This window comes from Papio anubis, chromosome 16 (assembly GCF_008728515.1).
Source record: "Papio anubis isolate 15944 chromosome 16, Panubis1.0, whole genome shotgun sequence".
NCBI lineage: Eukaryota > Metazoa > Chordata > Mammalia > Primates > Cercopithecidae > Papio > Papio anubis.
This window is the reverse complement of record NC_044991.1, coordinates 41,855,512-41,873,621: the sequence shown is the minus strand read 5'-3', so window position 1 is coordinate 41,873,621 and position 18,110 is coordinate 41,855,512. Positions and strand designations below refer to the sequence as shown.

At 37.0% G+C, this 18,110-nt stretch overlaps 1 protein-coding gene across 12 annotated transcripts in view; it reads right to left on the bottom strand.

Moving 5' to 3' along the window:
* Window positions 1-18,110, bottom strand: part of KIF16B (kinesin family member 16B) — a 308,558-nt gene that overhangs the window by 226,875 nt on the left and 63,573 nt on the right. For 11 of the 12 annotated variants that reach the window (XM_003905090.4, XM_003905091.4, XM_009216570.3 and 8 more), the window contains 6 exons: window positions 15,597-15,739; window positions 13,661-13,829; window positions 13,361-13,492; window positions 12,000-12,175; window positions 5,375-5,440; window positions 2,046-2,105 (listed from right to left, as the gene is read on the bottom strand). In XM_003905090.4, the coding sequence (XP_003905139.2) occupies window positions 2,046-2,105; window positions 5,375-5,440; window positions 12,000-12,175; window positions 13,361-13,492; window positions 13,661-13,829; window positions 15,597-15,739 (746 nt within the window). Of the gene's footprint in view, window positions 1-2,045; window positions 2,106-5,374; window positions 5,441-11,999; window positions 12,176-13,360; window positions 13,493-13,660; window positions 13,830-15,596; window positions 15,740-18,110 lie in introns of those variants that run through there. The other variant, XM_021921251.2, reaches the window with a different exon arrangement.

The following is an 18,110-nucleotide window of genomic DNA, read 5'->3' as shown; positions in this document are numbered from 1 at the left end:
AACAATCAATTTCTAAAGAATGTCTTCATAAAAAACATTTGAGTAGCTCTCCTCTTCACCTTAGTCTTCAGGCACTGTCTTTCAATAAGAGTTTAAGGCAGCCCTTAAAATATCAAACATGAGCAGAAAATGACTACAGGTTTAAAGCACAAATACCAGCAGAAAAGTCTAAAACATGGGTTTATAAGGTCGAGAAAGGGAAAAACATTGAAATAGCGTTCTCCTTTCTCACAACGTTTAACACCTAGCAAGCATCACATTTTTTTCCCTTCTCCTATGAAAAGTGATAAAAAAGAAAATAATTAGACTTATTTTAAAGGATTGGAATTGAAGGAGGATTTAACTTCGGGACCCAAAATCACCTTCTGAGAAAGAGCATAAGAAAAAGTTCAGGCTGTCATAGCTCTCCGCGTGGATACCCTTTCCAGAAAGCTTATAAAAGCCGTAGTACATTGACATGGAGGGACGCTGCAGCAGCAGCAGAGAAGACAGAGCTTCCGTCTTTTCATCTCCTGCAGCACTGCCTCCTGTGCTAATGTGCACTATGTATACTAATGACTTTTCAATAGCCAACAGTTTGATTTCTTTTTGTTCCTTAAGTAGAGCAGATTTTAGTCCTCCCTCTTTGACAAATTTCTGGAGCAACATTACACAGTGCCAGGAAAAGTCAAATGACTTGGGCTTCAGGGGCTGAGGCACCAACACCTCTTACAGGGAATGCAACTTAAACAACAACAAAGTCACATATTTGGTGAACTTACTCCACATCTGACTATTCTGAAATGTGAATGAAGTCTTTGCTCAGTTTCCTGCACAAAAATCTCTCAACAAAGGAAACATTGCAGAAGTACATCAAAATAATATGACATTATCATTGTAATCAGGAGGAGACTTTGAAAAGTCTGAATGCAGAAACCCTCACTTGTTGCAGTACAGAAGCTGGAAAGGCCATCTCTAGGACCATCACAACCTACCACCATCTAAACTTAAGCACAATCTCTGATGTCGTGAGATACAATCTTTCTGACACCTGAGCAAGCCAAGTTGCCTAAATGGTGCAAGGAGAACATTACATAATGCTGAGCCGCCTGCACTCTGAAACAGTTGTCAGATGCAGAACTCACCTGCAAATCCAAGGCTGGATTTACCTGGTGTAACAGTAACTAAGTGTGCCATTCTCACATGAAGGTAAGCCACGTTAGGATTTTGCCAAGACATTTGGCCAAGACTCATCTATCTGGTCTCATCAATATCAGATGGAGATTTTTGTTCTTTGGGAAAGTTTTACCTCAACAGACGTCAAAAACAAATCTCACATTCAATAGCTTCTGAATTCTTTTTTCTTGTGCACAAAGTCGGCCAGATACCACCAAAGCACAAAACTCGAATTTGTGTCTCAAACCTGGTATGGCTGACTCTCAATAGATGACAGAGGTTTTCTACCAACTCAGCAAAAAATGAGAACAAAAAGAAACTTGTATTTTGAAGCATTATGATAAATGGAGGCTACTGCTGACATATTTTCACAGTGAGTCTTGCCAGAAACACAGGCCATCCCAGTCTAGTCCTTGAGACATACAGAAAAATATTTTGACAGGAAATTACTAGCTTTGAAATTTCTGAAATCTAGCCATGCTTTGCAAGCATATTCTATAACATTGCCATGGGAAATTTTTTTTCATTTAATATGTTGCTTTGATATTGGCTTTAACAAAAGCAGAAAAGCAAAGTGGATATATTTGAATATTAAATAGAGTTCTAATATGTGCTGAGTCAAAAATGGAAAAACCCCAACAGGTAAAGACAAACATCTTAAATATCAATATAACCTGTACATATTAAAACACACAGCTATAATGTCTAATAGCCTTCTTTCTCAATTCTTCAAAATCAAACCAGAACTCCCATCCCATGAAAGTCACTAATTAGCTCCAGTGATCTTACCTTAACAAAGTATATAACTGCCATGTTTGGAGATTTAAAAAAAAAAAAGTTTTACCAGTTTAATCCACCATAGTAAGACTAAAGACTTTTTTAGTTCTTACTTTCAAAATATTTTGGGTTTCATTCCACTTATTTGTCCATTCCTTGGTCAATTCTTGAACCTGAAAAGAAAAATATATACGTGACTGGTTCATAAAGAAAGTTTATAATTTTCTTCTAGTTTCCAAATTCCAATATCTCGTGGAAAGATGTACTATAATTTTTTAAATGAGATAGCAACTTTTAAATACCGACTTTTATCCCTGAAAGAGCCATCACCAAAGATAAATAAAACAAGCTGATTTCATCCTACAACCTACATTATGGCAAAGGAAAGAACAGACAGAAATTTGTCGATTTGCCTAGAATTTCACAACAGTGTTTTCCATGGTGTACTCAATAAAAGCAGCTTCCTTGGATTATTAACCAAAATTCCAAGTTTAAGGATGACAGCGTCCCACTAAATTTGTTACTATTTCATGATTATACTTTAGATCCTAAAAAACAGTGATTTATTTTTATTTCTAATTAGATGTGATTAAATCACCTTGGATGCTGTAGTTTTCCTTTAGGAGATAATTTGCTTTAGTAGCTAATTAATAGAGCTTATAAATCTCATTCTATCTTTTTTGTTGTTGTTGTTTAAAAAAGGTGGTTCTTTAATTGACTCTTAGTAAAAGCAAAAATCTTTTGATAAAAATCACTTCTTTCCAGTCCGCTCTAACTTAGGGAAGAAAACATGCTCAACTGTTGAACACAGTACAGCTGGAAACTGCTTCTCAAAGTTAAGGGAAATGTTTTGTTAGTTCCCTAAAACTTTTTAAATGATCCTAGTGATTAATTCATTAGGAAACAAAAAGTGATACTTGAGAGGCAGGAAAAATATGAATGAAAAATGTGTTCTGTGGAAAGGAAGAGACCAAGGTCTATAAGACAGTAGCTTCAGAAAGCCTTTTCCTTTCAGCACCTTTATCATTCCTGCCACCTCCTCATTCCCAGCAGCAGACACCCTCCCATTAAAGCTACCTGGTCTCCCCAGTAAGTTTCCCTATTTAATCAGGCCAAAACGAATGCACAGAATACATCTGCTTGTACTCTCACCGCTAAGATAAAGTGATTTTCTATATGCCATTAAGTATAGTAACTGGAAAGGATATTCAAGTCAGCAAACTTAATGAAAGAAAACATCAGTTATTGACAAGTATCTGCAGTGATGGTTTATCCAAGAGGGAAACCAAAATATATCTCATTCAGCTATAGTCAATCATTCAGGGGTCCTCAATTTATCTCAAATAAGACTGTGGGAATTCTAAGTTAACTTAAAAAAAAATAATGTTGCTTCTTTTACTAGTTATTAGTGCCAAAATCTATCACCTTCTTGATGAAAAACAAAGGAAACAGGACTGGAAGAGCCTCTCGAACTCTGTGCTTTGCTTGTTTTGTTGTTGTTGTTGTTGTCTTTGGGGTTTTTTTTGGAGATGGGGTCTCACACTGTCGCCTGGGTTGGAGTGAAGTGGCGTAATCACGGCTCACCACAGCCTCTACCTCCCAGGGTTAGAGTGATCCTTCCACCTCAGACTCCTGAGTAGCTGGGACTACAGGTGCACACCACCATGCCCAACTAATTTTTGTATTTTTTGTAAAGAAGGTCTCATCATGTCGCCCAGGCTGGTCTTGAGCTCTTGGGCTCAGGCGATCTTCCTGCCTCAACCTCCCAAGGTGCTGAGATTACAGGCGTGAGCCACTGCACCTGGCCTGCTTGTTTTCACTGGTTTGGTAAGACTGTCCTGATTTATCTTAAACCAGTTCTACACTCCAGTCCTTCATTTCATTACTTCAGTGATACCAACACTACAGACTCCTGATAGCAATAAAAGTCATGTGGCTCTCCTGGCTTTTTGTTTTGAAAAAGCTTTCAGAGAAGGAATATTCTTATGCTTTCTCTCCCTATGGAAGGGGAAAAGACTGGTGTATTGAATTTACCAATTTATACTCATCGGTTAACAGACTGCCACTGGCAATTTATGTCAGAACACAAAGCACCCAACAGTAAATGATTCTGCATTTCACCAACAGATAGGTTTCTCATTGAAGAAATGTGAGCAAATCAATCCTGTTTGAATTCAAACAATTTTAGCTTAGAAAAAGTAAGTATGCCTTGGATTTATTTTACTGTTGTATTTAAATGAAATAATATCCATTTAAAACATTAATTTAAAAATGCAAACATATGCTACTACTTCTAACAGTGGGATCAGGTGATGAGATTTCTAACCAAGCAAATTGCAAACAATTAAAATGGGTCAGCAAAAAACTAGACGATAATTTAGAAAATGTTAGGAACAAAATAGGCAGTCATTTCTGTCACAGCATGTATAATACATCCAAATTAATATGTTTATTGGTTTTCATTAACTTATTTGGTATTCACGAAAACTATTGTTAAGAAACAATTTAAGACTATATCCAGATATAGTTTAAATCATAGCACTCAAAATTAGAATTTGAAGCATTAATACATAAAATTTCATTTAAAAATAGGGATTACAAAATTAATGTTTTACTAATGCTATTATCAGGATATTAATCAGCATAATTATCCTAGACATGTCAACAAGTTCCTAACTACACTCCAATTTTTATCTTCCATATTGTGTATTCTTGAAAAAGCTTTTACCAACAGAATCCAATTTTCTTTTTCAATCTGTTTTAGCCATTCAGCACTATGAAGAAAATCGACTCCAAAAATTGTTCTAATGTCTGTTTCTCTTTTCACAGAAGTTTAAAAAAAAAAAACAAAAAAAAGCATAGAACCAGGTCAGTCATAAAACTGGCTTTTCAAAGGCATGGGCACACACACTGGCTTTAGCCCATAACAGTTCCAGATCTCTTCTCTCTTTGGTTACTCACTGCCAGTCTCTCCCATCTCAAACCTCATCTAGCGTCACAGAAACTAAGCACCTAACTAGAGTAATCAGAGATTCCTCAAGCCCCGCTCTTCCCATTGGAAACAACAAAAAGCTAAAGGATGGTCATTGTTGAGCCCATGGGGAAGACTACTGTTTCATAAATGTTGAACACAGACTCCCTCAAACAGGGACTCCAGTCAACTCTGATGACCCAAGCAGCCTCACTGTTTTGAAGGATCTGCATGTCCATTTAACTAAACATCATGTGCCAGACAAATCCCATTTATTAAACCACATAGAATGTTCTGCAATACATACAATGCCAGCTATCGTGCTTCTTTAAAAATGATCACCAACGAGGGAGGGAGGTTAAGTACAATAAAGAAAAAGAAGGCATCTCAAACGGCAAGTCCTAAAAAAGCATGCACTTAAAATAATAGTAAAAGTTATGATTTAAAAATATAAGCCAAAGTATCACTTACTCTTGCTTCATTCTGCTGAAGTTTTTCCTCCATACTTAAAGCTGTGGGAGAGTCTAAGAGGGCAATCTACAATATAAACCAAAAAGCAATCAGCAATTAATAAACAGCAATAATCTAGGTTTTTCCCTGAATATAGAAAATTATCCAAAATTTCACAGAAACTATTAAGAGTAAAAAGTAATGTCCTATACCCTGCCAAAAAGTGTTGAATATCACCAAGTCTTTACTCCATGGGATACATCTCTCATAATATTCAAAACCATGACATCCCAGTAAACCTACATTTGCAATACAAATCAGCAAAGCGAAAGATGTAACATACTGACATTTTACCAAAATCAAACACAATCTAAATCCCTAGATCTTAAGGATTCTCCTTTTTTAATATGTACAGAGTACAACATTCAAAAGGGACGATGCCTAGGTCTTGCTCAACCACAGGCTTCTGAGATTTGTCCTTGCTGATATATGAAAATGAGATGCATTTATTTTCACTGCTGATGGTATACCCCATATGGCATGGCTACATGACAATCTCTGTATCCACTTCCTCATCCCTGTCGAAGAAGTGTAAAGATTGATGTGAGAATGATAAATACCAAAATCAGTTTAAAACTGAGCAGGATAAGCAGACAGAGACATGAGAGGGAAACGGAATCAGGCTGGGGCTTAAACTGCACTCGTAACATGTAAATCCCCTGACCTCAGTGGCAGGGACACTGTGCTTCCTATTCTGCCTCCTGTTCTCATGGTCTAAGATATCTCTTGGAAGAAAAAAGAAAGAGAGTATCCCTCCTACCCTACCTGCAGGCAATCACTTTTTCCCAATTTGGTTGTGTAAACTTACAGTTACTCTAGTCATATGCAAGCATGTTTTTGTTGTGTTTTTAAATATAAGTGGCATAAAAACACTATTCTGGATATTGCCTTTTTAACTCACCAATATATCTTAGAGAAAATTCAGTAAAAATAAAAAACTGCTTCACTCTTTTTAACAATTCCAATTTCGTTATACAATATTCCATTGTATAGATTTCTATGATTCATGTTAGTGCTCTCCCATTAACATAAATGTGGTTTTCTTAATCTTTCAGGAGAACTATCCTCATGCCCATTGCCTACAGTATGTATGAATAAATAGAATAGAATCTATCAATAGAATAAATTCCTAGAAGAAGAATTTGTGAGTCATCTATATGTGTAGTTTTTATTTTTCACAATTGCCAAGTTATCCTCCCCAGAGACTGTAGCATTTTTTTAAATGACTATTTACTTTTCAATTTCTCATAAAACAAAAATACCCACAAGGCGGTCTTCTTCGGCACAGTTAAATGTTCAAACTATGAAGACTACCATGGGCCACACCTGGCATGTGTGTACTGAATGAAAGCAGAGCTGGCCAGAAGGGAGCACAGGCGTTCATCTTGGTGGGCAAGGTCCTCGTGACAGTCTATGCAGTAGTCCTCAGAGATGTCCCAGAGCTATTGTCTTTGGCCTTCCTGAGTAACCATTCACACGTGAGGGGTCGAGATTCACATGGGCATCGGCGGGACCCACCCTGGTTAGAAGCCCATGCCCACAGAACCCAGCATCTCTTTCAACAATACCACAGGCACATCCTCCAGGGGCCCCACAAGGGGCACACCCTGTTACAAGAGTCACTGCCCTCCAGGAAACCCAGAGCTGTGGCTTCTCAGCTGATATTAACAGTATATATGTAGTTCATCCTAATCCAGATGTAATTCACCAGGTAGGTATCATTTTCATCATTAGGGATGTTGCCTAATTAGACAGGTGTCACCCCACTTTTATCTGGTTTGCATAGAATGAAGCCAGAAAGTTAACCCAAGGTCAAATCCATCCTCAGTGAAGAAAAGGGAGCTTTGTTAGCACGTTACTACAATGTATCATTGCATCTAACATGTTGTCTTGCACACAGATGGTACTTAATAAATATTTTTCATTGAAGACATGAAAGCGGCAGATGTTAGTATTACTGCATTGTTTATATATGGTTGACAATTTTCAAAACAATTAGAAAGTCCTTTATAACGTGGGTAATTTTACAGAATCCATTGTTGAGACTTTTATTGATAATCAAAGCTGAAACATTTCTGCCACATCATCAAGTCAGTAGATAATCAGTGACTGAACAGAAGCACAAAGACTCATGACCAGCACCCTTTAAGAAACACTATTTTTAAGCACATGTAAAGAACGACCTTCCTAAAGCCTTTTAAAGGAAATCATTGTTAAAAGTACCATTTTCAATTAAATTATTATTTACAAGGTGTATCTTTAGAAGAAAAATGTTTCTTATCAAATAATACTCAGATTAAGTTTGTATGCTGTTAAATCAAAAGTAACACTACCTCAAACAGACTATTACACAAGTGGAGTAATAGCATTTCTACCAACAACGTATACAGGCACCCCTCACCTCACACCCTCGTCAATACACTGTATAGTCAATTTTGTTCTTTGCCCAACAGGTGAAAAGGATATCCTGCTTTTAAAGAACTTTGAGGTATCATTTACACACAGTCAAATACATAAATCTAAGGTCCACTGGTTGATGTACCCACGAACATGTATATGTATACTCATTTCACTATTCTTAAAATCTGTATTTATTGTATTTCAATGATGTTGAACATACTTTCATATGTACAGAAAATACTTGAAACTCTTTATTTCTATGGATTGTGTTTACATCCTTTGCTCCCTTTCCTGCTATGTTGTGATGTTGTCTTACGTTTTCATAGAACTTCTTTTCCTAACAAAGAAGGTAGTCTTCTGTTGCATGAACAGCAATCTTTTCCCTGGTTTGTATTGATTAGAGCAAATTTTCATTATGTTACGTAAATATGCTTTGTTCTTACTTTTGTCTATGTGAGCTTTCACAGAATGAGAAGGAAGAGTTCAAGTTTTCTGTGACAAATGTGCGTAGCTCTGTCTCCTGCTATTTCCAACAGTTGTGTTGTTTTCTTCACTTATGAAAGTTGGCATCATGTCTGATTTAGTTGTGAGTTCACGCTTTGACATGATAAAGTGCTCTTTTTTAAGCTCACACAATGCTGTTTCTGCACCACTTTCTTTCCTCTTGAATTCACTGGTAGCCCTTTGTCCATTCTTACAAACACCATATAATTTTTACTTGTGACGGTATCTGAGATGTGTCTTCTTTAAAGTTTACACATAATGATACTTTTATTATTTAAAATTTATCTTTAACCTCAGCTACAAAAGTGAGTGATTCATTCTACTTTCATCTTCCCTTTCCCATCATCCTCTTTGCTTCCCACCTTTGGTTGTGTTTTTCATTTCTATACTGTTTGATTTACTTGTCTCCAGATACATTCAAGAGAGATAAGGGAGTCAAGGTACATTTTCTCTCTGCCAAATTAAATGTAGAAATATCTGAAAATATGTTTAAATATAGTAAAAGAGAACACTTTAAAAAAAAAGATATTCAAATACTCAACTTTATCAATAGCCTGAGAAGTACAAAGTAAAATTATTCTACAATTCTGGTATATATCCATTAGGATGGTTACAATGAAAACTGAACAATACCAAGTGTTGCAATACTAAGAATTGAACCAGCACTTTTATACACTGATGGTGGTCTATTAACTTGCACATCTACTTTTAGAAAATTGCTTGGCAATATCTACTAAAACTGAACATATATACTTCTTCTGACTCACCAATGCCACTTGTAGACATAAATCTAACAGAAATGTATCTATATGTTCACTAAAAACACCTAGAGGAAAGTCTACAAAGCACTAACAGCCCGAAATAGGAAACCCCCCAAATGCCCGTCTAAAGTACAATGGACAAATGAGCTGGAATATATTTGCATGATGGAAGACAACTTAGCAGTGAGAATAAATGGATCCACTACTACATGCAACAACATGGGTGACTCTCACAAACATAATGTTGACTGAAAGAAGTGAGATCAAAAGAGTGAATATTTTTCATGATTTCATTTATATAAAGAACAAAAACAGGCAAAAATAAAAACTAACAAAGCCTGTAGAGGTCAGGAGCGTGGCTACCCTTGAGAGAAAGGGGAGTAGTTCCTGAAAAGAAGGATTAAGGGGGGTTTCAAGGATACTGGTACTGTACTCTGTCTCTTAAGGTAGAAGCAGGTTAGATGGGTGAATTTAGCTTATGAAAACTCAGTGAACTACACATGTATAACGTGCAATTTTTGGGGATAATACTTCAATAACGGATATATGTAGATATATATATCTACATATCTAGATCTACATAGTAGAAGAATCAAACACATGTCAAAACCTTTTGCTTTACTAAAATGGTGCTTTAAAAACTCTGATGCACATGACTTTTTGCAATGGCAAAGACAGAAAATTATTAAAAGCAGAAGTTGATTTTTATTTAGCTGTGCTTAAAAAAATAAGCCTAGAAATAGAACTCAGATTTGAATAACATTCTCAATGAACCACAGCAGTACCTGGGATAGAATAGTCTAGTAATAGAGCAATACTCCCAGAAAAATTTATACAGAGATGTTTAATGGACATTTAAGAACACCTGCTGTTTTTATTAAGCTTCATAAATTTAATTAATTTAGGATAAGCCTATATTGTCTCAAAACAATTTATAGCTTCATAGCATGATACATTATTTTAAATTGGATTCACATTTTTCTTGTAATATATTGTATATTAAAAATTTTATTTGCAATGTGTTCTGAAATAGACTTAACTGCCTTTTATATTCTCACCCCCAAAATTACAGCAACAAAAATACTCCCTTAAATACAGCAGTGGTAATAGGTCATAAAAGGAAAAGGAAAAAAGACTACAAAATATAAGGTAACTATATGACATACCAGTATCTCTGAAGGCATTTTTTACAGAGAAAATGTAAAGTTCTAATAAATTAAAGGTTTTTGATCTATATAAGGTTTCTTCCAATGATTTCCTCAGTTTAGTTTAAAAAACTTAATATTTTTTCCCTTCATTCTTTTAACCTAACAAAAGGTTAAGCACAAGAAACTGCACCCAGAATTTTCCAAATACTTTCCTTCACATATAGTAATTTGAGTGATCCAATCAAATCATCATTAAATTCTTACTTTATATAAACAATGTTTTAAAAACATTGAAAAAGATTCCAGGCCGGACATGGTGGCTCACACCTGTAATCCCAGCACTTTGGGAGGCCAAGGCGGGCAGATCACTTGAGGTCGGGAGTTCCAGACCAGACTGGCCCACATGGTGAAACCCCGTCTCTACCAAAAATACAAAAAAATTAGCCAGGCATGGTGGCAGGCACCTCCCAGTTACTCGGGAGGCTGAGGCATGAGAATTACTTGAACCTGGGAGATGGAGATTGCAGTGAGCCATGATTGCATCACTGTACTCTAGCCCGGGCAACAGAGTGAGACTCCAACTCAAAAGGTAAAGAAAAGAAAAAGATTCTAATAACAAGGTGTATAAATAAAAATGACTATTGTGGTTCATGTTATAAGGGCCTCATCACATGGAGCTGGACTCTTCATTCTGACAACTTCTTTCACACAAGGGAGGCTCCACACCATAGAGTAAAATGCATATGGAGATATTTTTAAGCACAATGAACAATTCCTATTCAACTGCTGTCCACCATCTTGTGGGAAAGAACTGCCAGGTACATTTCAGGACACAGGAAATTCAGTGAGGTTTTCATCCCATCAGTATTTTCAAAACATTTATGGGATGCCAAGAGCTTCAAGTGCCACATAATCCCAAATGGAAAGCACTGCTCCAAGAGGGACCACTTTGCACTAAAGAAAAGCATTTCTTTTCACGATATACTTAAGACATCCATTCATGAGTTAAGAAAGCAGGACAACTCCAATCTAACATCAACATTTCAACATTTAAAAAAGCTATCCTTCATTTTCTTTCAAGGGTTGCCTTTCTTCACGGCAGTATCTAAGCCTACCAGAGCTTTACTTCCACCATTCATCACAGAATGTAACTCTGTACATACACCATGCAGACTATCAGGACGCTTACTGAGAAAATCACAAGACAAGGAATCTTCACTAGAATCCCAACAAATCCTAAAATGAGACTATTTCAACAATCAAGCGAGGGCCCAGGGACAGCATTTCAGCCAGGTCACAGGTGTAATACACATATGTCGCTGGGCCACCAGAACCACCTCTCTAATAGGTGATATGACACAGGCATTCAGAAAGGTGTTCAAACAAGTCTTTTACTCTGTTAAAACACATTTTAAAGTCATAAAATGCATGGGTGAAATTTTAAATACTACTCTAAGCATACCAATTTCTTTCCACTTCAAGAGATTATGCCATTAATCCTATTGCATACTACATTTCCATCCATAATTGACAACTATTAGATAGTTAATCATTTCATATTTAGTGAATAAAATCTTACACACTGGGCCCATAATGAATGTAAAGGCCAACAAGAGGTTGATGTAAACGAGGGACTGGCTAACTCATTCAAAGCTTTACTTAGCACTTATTTACTCAAATCAATAGCATGAGTGAGAAAATTGTCTCATTAAGATCTAGAAATAGACGCCATTACTCAAAGAAAATTATCCATAAATCTCAGAAAAACCCAACCTGATTCCCTTGAGCAAGCAGCGTTTTCAGTCTGGCTATTTCAGCTCGCAGCTCACGGATAAGTTTGACGTTGGCATCCTCATTAATGGTAGGCTTGTTGATGATGTTTTTGGCTCTATTTGCATAGCGAAGAGTACTTAGGGTTTCTCCATAATTGACATCAGCAGGTGAAATGGCTGTGAAGAATGTATTCAAAAAATAATTTACCCAGCACTCCATATTTCATTTAGCACAAAGTTGGTTTGTAATTTAAAAGTCAGATTAACCCCAGGTCATTGGACAGACTAAATATTCATTGCCACAGTAATGAATATGAAAAATTATCTAACATTTCTAGGAAAGAGTGTTCACAATACAAAATAAAGTGTCATTTTGCTCTTCTCAAATCTAGAATCAACCACCTAACCAAGTCTAAAATGAGATATGAGAGACATTCCCCTATAGTTAGGTAGTTTTCCCTGTTGAAAATGTAAGAAGGTGGTTTAAAGACTATTTGTCATCTCAACATTAAGTAGGAATTCAAATACTTCTAAAAGTTCTGGCAAAGTCCACCATCTGGAAAAAAAAAAAAAAAAAAAAACCAGAATATGATGTTTTGAAAAGGGTCACCAATCAATCCATTCTCTTCTTAAAGCTTGGTTAATCTTACCCACCTCCACCACCACCAGTCAACTTTAAGGCTGAGGTGACTATACAAATGCATGTGGGTGTACAACCCAGGGTAAATCCCGCGGCTCCATAGTTAGCACATGGCATGAGGCATGGGAAGGGCATGAAGAGAGGGGAAGGGAAGAGGAAAGAGAGGAAGAGGGAAGGGAAAGTAGAGTCAGAAAGGAAACAAGTCCTGACTTCTCCCAAGCAATTATCTCCCCTTTCTACATTTGTTCTCTATTCTGCTTCTTTCAGTTATCGGCTGAAATATAGACATAAAGCATATTACTGTTAACACTATTTGTTTTATGCATTGGGTTTTTTTTCCCCTCCCAATTCTTACTTTTAAATTCCACATTTACTGCCTTAAATAAAAAAACAAAGTTGGGTTATTTTTACTTTGTGTTCCTATGATTTTTCGCCTATGAGGTAAGTTTCTACCTTATACTTTAAGCAAAGAAAAGATGAAAAGTCTTCCTGCATGTTATCACAGCTTCCAAAATATGGCAAGGTGATATAACAGCTAATGATGATACTACAGACTGAGTCATAGCAGGATCACAGGAGGTGATTTTCTTCAAGATAGAAAAACCATTACTTTTTTAAGATGTAAAAGGTGCTGTTTCCTAATAAGACACTTTAAAGTTAAATATTTACAGTTAATTCACAGAAAATATTGTATGCTCAGAAAAGTAACTTAAAACGCTTACTGGCAATCATGATAGTTTTAGAGTTTCCTCCAAGGCTATCTTTTAACAACCAAGTCAACACAGAATCCCTGTAAGGCACAAAAACTGGCTTCTTCTTTGCAAGAGTGTTTGTGGCATCCTGAGATAAATCGGCTATGAAAAGGAAGAAAAAAAGGGGAAAAAGGATAATTAGTAAAATTTCTTTTCCTCTACTTTTGCTTCATAAAACCTTGAGGATATTACCTCAGTTTGCAACACAAATGTTACACATGAGGAAAAAGAGGGGGAAAAAGAGGAGGCGGGAGCCAGGCGTAAGCATACCTAAGGCAGAAATGACGTTCCCCAGAGTCACGAGGGACTTGTTAATATTTCCCCCTTCCTTTAGCCTAACCCCGGTGGCTCCAGTGGCATCTGCACGCTCACTTCCGGCAAGATCAACCAAGTGGATCTTACTGACGGTTTCACATGGCATTTCAGAATCAAATTTAGCCTGTGGTAAAATAAAAAAGTAAAATTGAAGAGGTGCAAAGGGCCCTGATGTTGTTCATGATACGAATTCTAATTATTTTCCACTCCTCACTGAGATCTCTCAGGGCAAATATTTTTCAGTTTTGTTGTTTTATTGGCCTTCATACTGATTATAGAAACTTCTCACATTTAATCCAGTGCAAAAGAAGTTACTGTATATGATTCTTAAACTTTCTGAAGAATCTTTCCATTCTCAACAAAGCCCTGCTGAATCAGGCTGTGGAAAGAACAGAAAATTAGGCACTGAGTGGCACTCAGCTGAGAAATGTAAGTAAACAAACAATAACTTTTATTCTCATCTAGAATCCCAGCCTTCCAAGAACAAAAGCTTTCCAAAATATGATCAATGTAGACAAGTACAGAAAAGAGCATTAAACCATCATCGGATGTTAAAACATCTTGTTACACAGATTTTTTTTTAATGTAAAATCTTAAATACTATATTCCTTGCTTCTGAATTCTACCAAAATTTTATGTTCACAAAGATCTATGTGTTACACTTTGAACCAAAATGCCCCCCAAATTACCATATTTTTATAGAAATATAAACCTATTAGAAATGAGAGATGGTGGCCAGGCCCAGCAGCTTATGCCTGTGATCCCAGCACTTTGGGAGTCCAAGGTGGGAGGATCGCTTGAGCCTAGGAGTTCAAGACCAGCCTCGGCAACATAGTGAGACATCATCTCTAGAAAAAACTTAAAAAAAAAAAAATTAGCTGGGTGTGGTGTTGTACACCCGTAGTCCCAGCTCCCTGGAAAGCTGAGGTGGGAGATCATTTGAGCCCAGAAGGTTGAGACTGCAGTGAGCCGTGATCACAACACTGCACTCCAGCCTGGGCAACAGAGTGAAATCATGTGTCAAAAAATAAAAATAAAAAAATTAGAGATGGTCATATGCTAATCAGGCACTAACCAGAAAGCAGGAGAAAAACCAATCAACTTGAGTAAATCAAAAGGAAAGGTCTAACAGAAGATTAACATATGGAGAATTTAAGGCAAGTTGTTCTGACTGGCCTTAGACAATTCATTTTCTTGCTCTTTGATCTCCCTCATTAATAAAATGCTGCCTCTTTGTATCTGATGTGTCCAACTGTTAACACAGATGAGGACATCCCCAAGTTCCTAGCATATACTTAGACCCTGACAGGACACTTCATTTTTGCATTCATCTATTCTACTGGCCTCAGTGTTAAAATATTTACCCTCAGTAATTTCCACAGATGTTCAAGATGCTCTCAACCTCTTGATCATAATGAATTCTTACATTAGTACTTATAAATATTCGCTGCCCTTTAATATCACTCTAATAATCATAATCAACACGGCAAGGTGAGTGCCATGGAGCGGTAATGGGTAATGCACTGCACTGAGCTACTCACCTTGGCTTCCAGCTGGTCTGACTCACAATCCATTATATCCCACAGAGTTTGCAACAATGAAAACTTTTGCTTAATTAAGCACAGAGCAAGTTGTTTTATGTCTAGAACAGGGTGGAAGCCTGCTAAGTATTTCTTAAGGGTACACATCAGGATATTTCAAATTACTGTGATTGTAACCACAGAGAAACTCAGCACACAGCACATGTTCAACTCTAATTAACAAGAAAATGACAGTCAGTCACCTTTACCTGCTGCTGCTCCTGGTTCAACAATGATCGGTCCTCAGCTGGTGCTAATCAGCAAGTAAAGACCTCAGGGATGGAGCCAGCCGGGCCTGCAGCTGCCCTTACCTGAGTGAACTTGATGGTGAAGATGGCATGAGACCTGCTGCTGACGTCGTTCATCCCAGTCGCTGCGGTGGTCCGGTTGATATTACCCGCATCCATAAGTTCTTCTACGTCAGCATAATTCTGTACTAAATGTTTGGATAAATCTGAAAAAAAAAATGGAAGGGGTGAAGAAATCCCCCTAATATATAGAAAATGGAATACCAAATTGCCCTCTATGAAATAATACACAACTCCAAAATCTGCTGACCCGTCTGAAGACCTCACTTGTCTCTCTAGGGCGGTGGTATGTAACACAGACCTGGGAGCTGGGTGGCTGGGGTCGAATCTCAGCTCTGCTGCTTACTAGCTGTGGACTTACATAGTTATGGACAAGCTGCTTCACCTCACTGTGCCTCAGTTACCTCACATGATCATGTGTACCTACCACATAGGACCACGGTCCCCAACTTTTTCGGCACCAGAGATCAGTTTCATGGAAGGTTATTTTTCCATGGATGAGGGGTAGGGGGAACAGATTCAGGATGAACTTGTTCCACACCTCAGATCATAAGGCATTAGTTATATTCTCATCAGAAGCATGCCACCTAGATCCATCATACGTGCAGTTCAGAATAGAGTTCGTGCTCCTATGAGAATCTAATGCCGCCACTGATCTGACAGGAGGCAGAACTCAGGTAGCAATGCTCGCTCCCTGGCTGTTCACCTCCTACTGTGCGGCCTACTTCCTAACAGGATATGGATCAGTACCAGTCTGTAGCTCGGGAGTTAGGGGCCTCTGACATAAGGTATTTAAGATAAAGGTTAGCTATTATATTATCATCAACCTCATTAACATTAGTCATAGCACATAGAAGAAAAATGAAAAAGCACTGCCTCCATGCAAAACCCAATGGCATTTTTTAAATCGTTTAAAAACATTGTTTCATTAACATGTTTTTGGAACATTCATATGGTTCTAAAGTCAAAGGCTACACAGTTACACTGTGTAAAGGGTCCCTGTCCCTATGCTATAGCTCCCCACTTCCCCTTCTGTCAGGGAACCAAATGTTACATACCCTTCTAGAAATAACCTATACATATACAAGCAATCATATTTATCTATAACTATCTTTTCCCCCTTACACACAAATGGTAGCATACCATAAGCATTAGTTTGCACCCTGCTTTTAAATGGAATAATACATTAAAGAACATTCTATATCAGTTAAGGTGTTTCCTCATTCATTTTTAAGGCTGCAGGGGATTGGATCATATGCATGTACCATGACCAATTTAACCATGGAGACTACAGAAGTTGTTCATATTTGGTTTCCAATTTTAAGTAATGCTGCTACAAATAGTCTTGCACATAAGTCTTTTCAAATGCCTGTCAATGTTTATACAGAATAAATTCTTAGAGGTGGAATTTCTAGACAGTTAAAATTTTGATAACAATTGCAAAATTGTTCTCCATATAGGGCAATTTACACCCAGCAGTAGCAAGGTATAAGAGTGCTTGTCTCCCAGCACCCTCCACAATACTGTCTTATCAGGATTATTTACATCTGCCAAAGATGGGTGACAAATGTTACCTCCAAGTATTTTTATTTTGTTTTTCTCTTAGTATGAGTGAGGCTAAGCATTCCTTCCTGCATTTAAAAATCATCTGTATTTCCATTTCTATGAACAGCCTAGTCATACATATTCTTTGTTCATTTTTCTACTTGGTTGTTGAATCTGTCCTTACGGATTTATAGGAGTTCTTTATATAGTAGAAAAATAAGTCCTTTGTCTAAAACTTGAATTCAAAATATTTTTCCTATTTTGTAATTAAGCTTTTTACTTTGCTTACAGTGTTTCTGTCAAGCATGATGTTTTATTTTGCTATTCTTTGTTTAACCATTTCTAATTTAACATTGTTTATTTTACGGTTTCTGAGTTTTAAGTTAGGTTTTTAAAAGCCTTCTTTCCTCCAGGTTTCTGGGAAAAAAAATTAACTCACAGATTTTTATAGTTATTTTATTATTTAATATTTTTACACTTAAATCTTCGGTCTAGTTACCATTTATCCTGGTGTAAAACTGAGTTGTGGTACCAATTTACTTTTTTCTCCTCCTAGACAGCTTAATAATCCCTCCAATAATTTCCCTAAGGTTTGAATAGCACATTGATTATAAACTAAATTCTCCTAAGTATCTAGGTCAGATTCTGGATGTTTGCCCTGTTTTGTTATTCTGTCTCTTCATCCATCAGTTTTATATGTTTTAACATGTGATAAGACACTTGTCAGAAAACATGAAGGCATGAGTTAGGCTAAAAACTCTTAACAGTAATAGCTATACCACATGCCCACAGAACAACTACATACTGGCACACCTTGCTTTGCTTTGGGCATACAAGGCAAAAGTTTAAGTGGAAATTTATTAAAATACAGATGGGCCAGGCATGGTGGCTCATGCCTGTAATCCCAGTACTTTGGGAGGCCAAGGCGGGTGGATCACGAGGTCAGGAGTTCAAGACCAGCCTGGCCAAGAT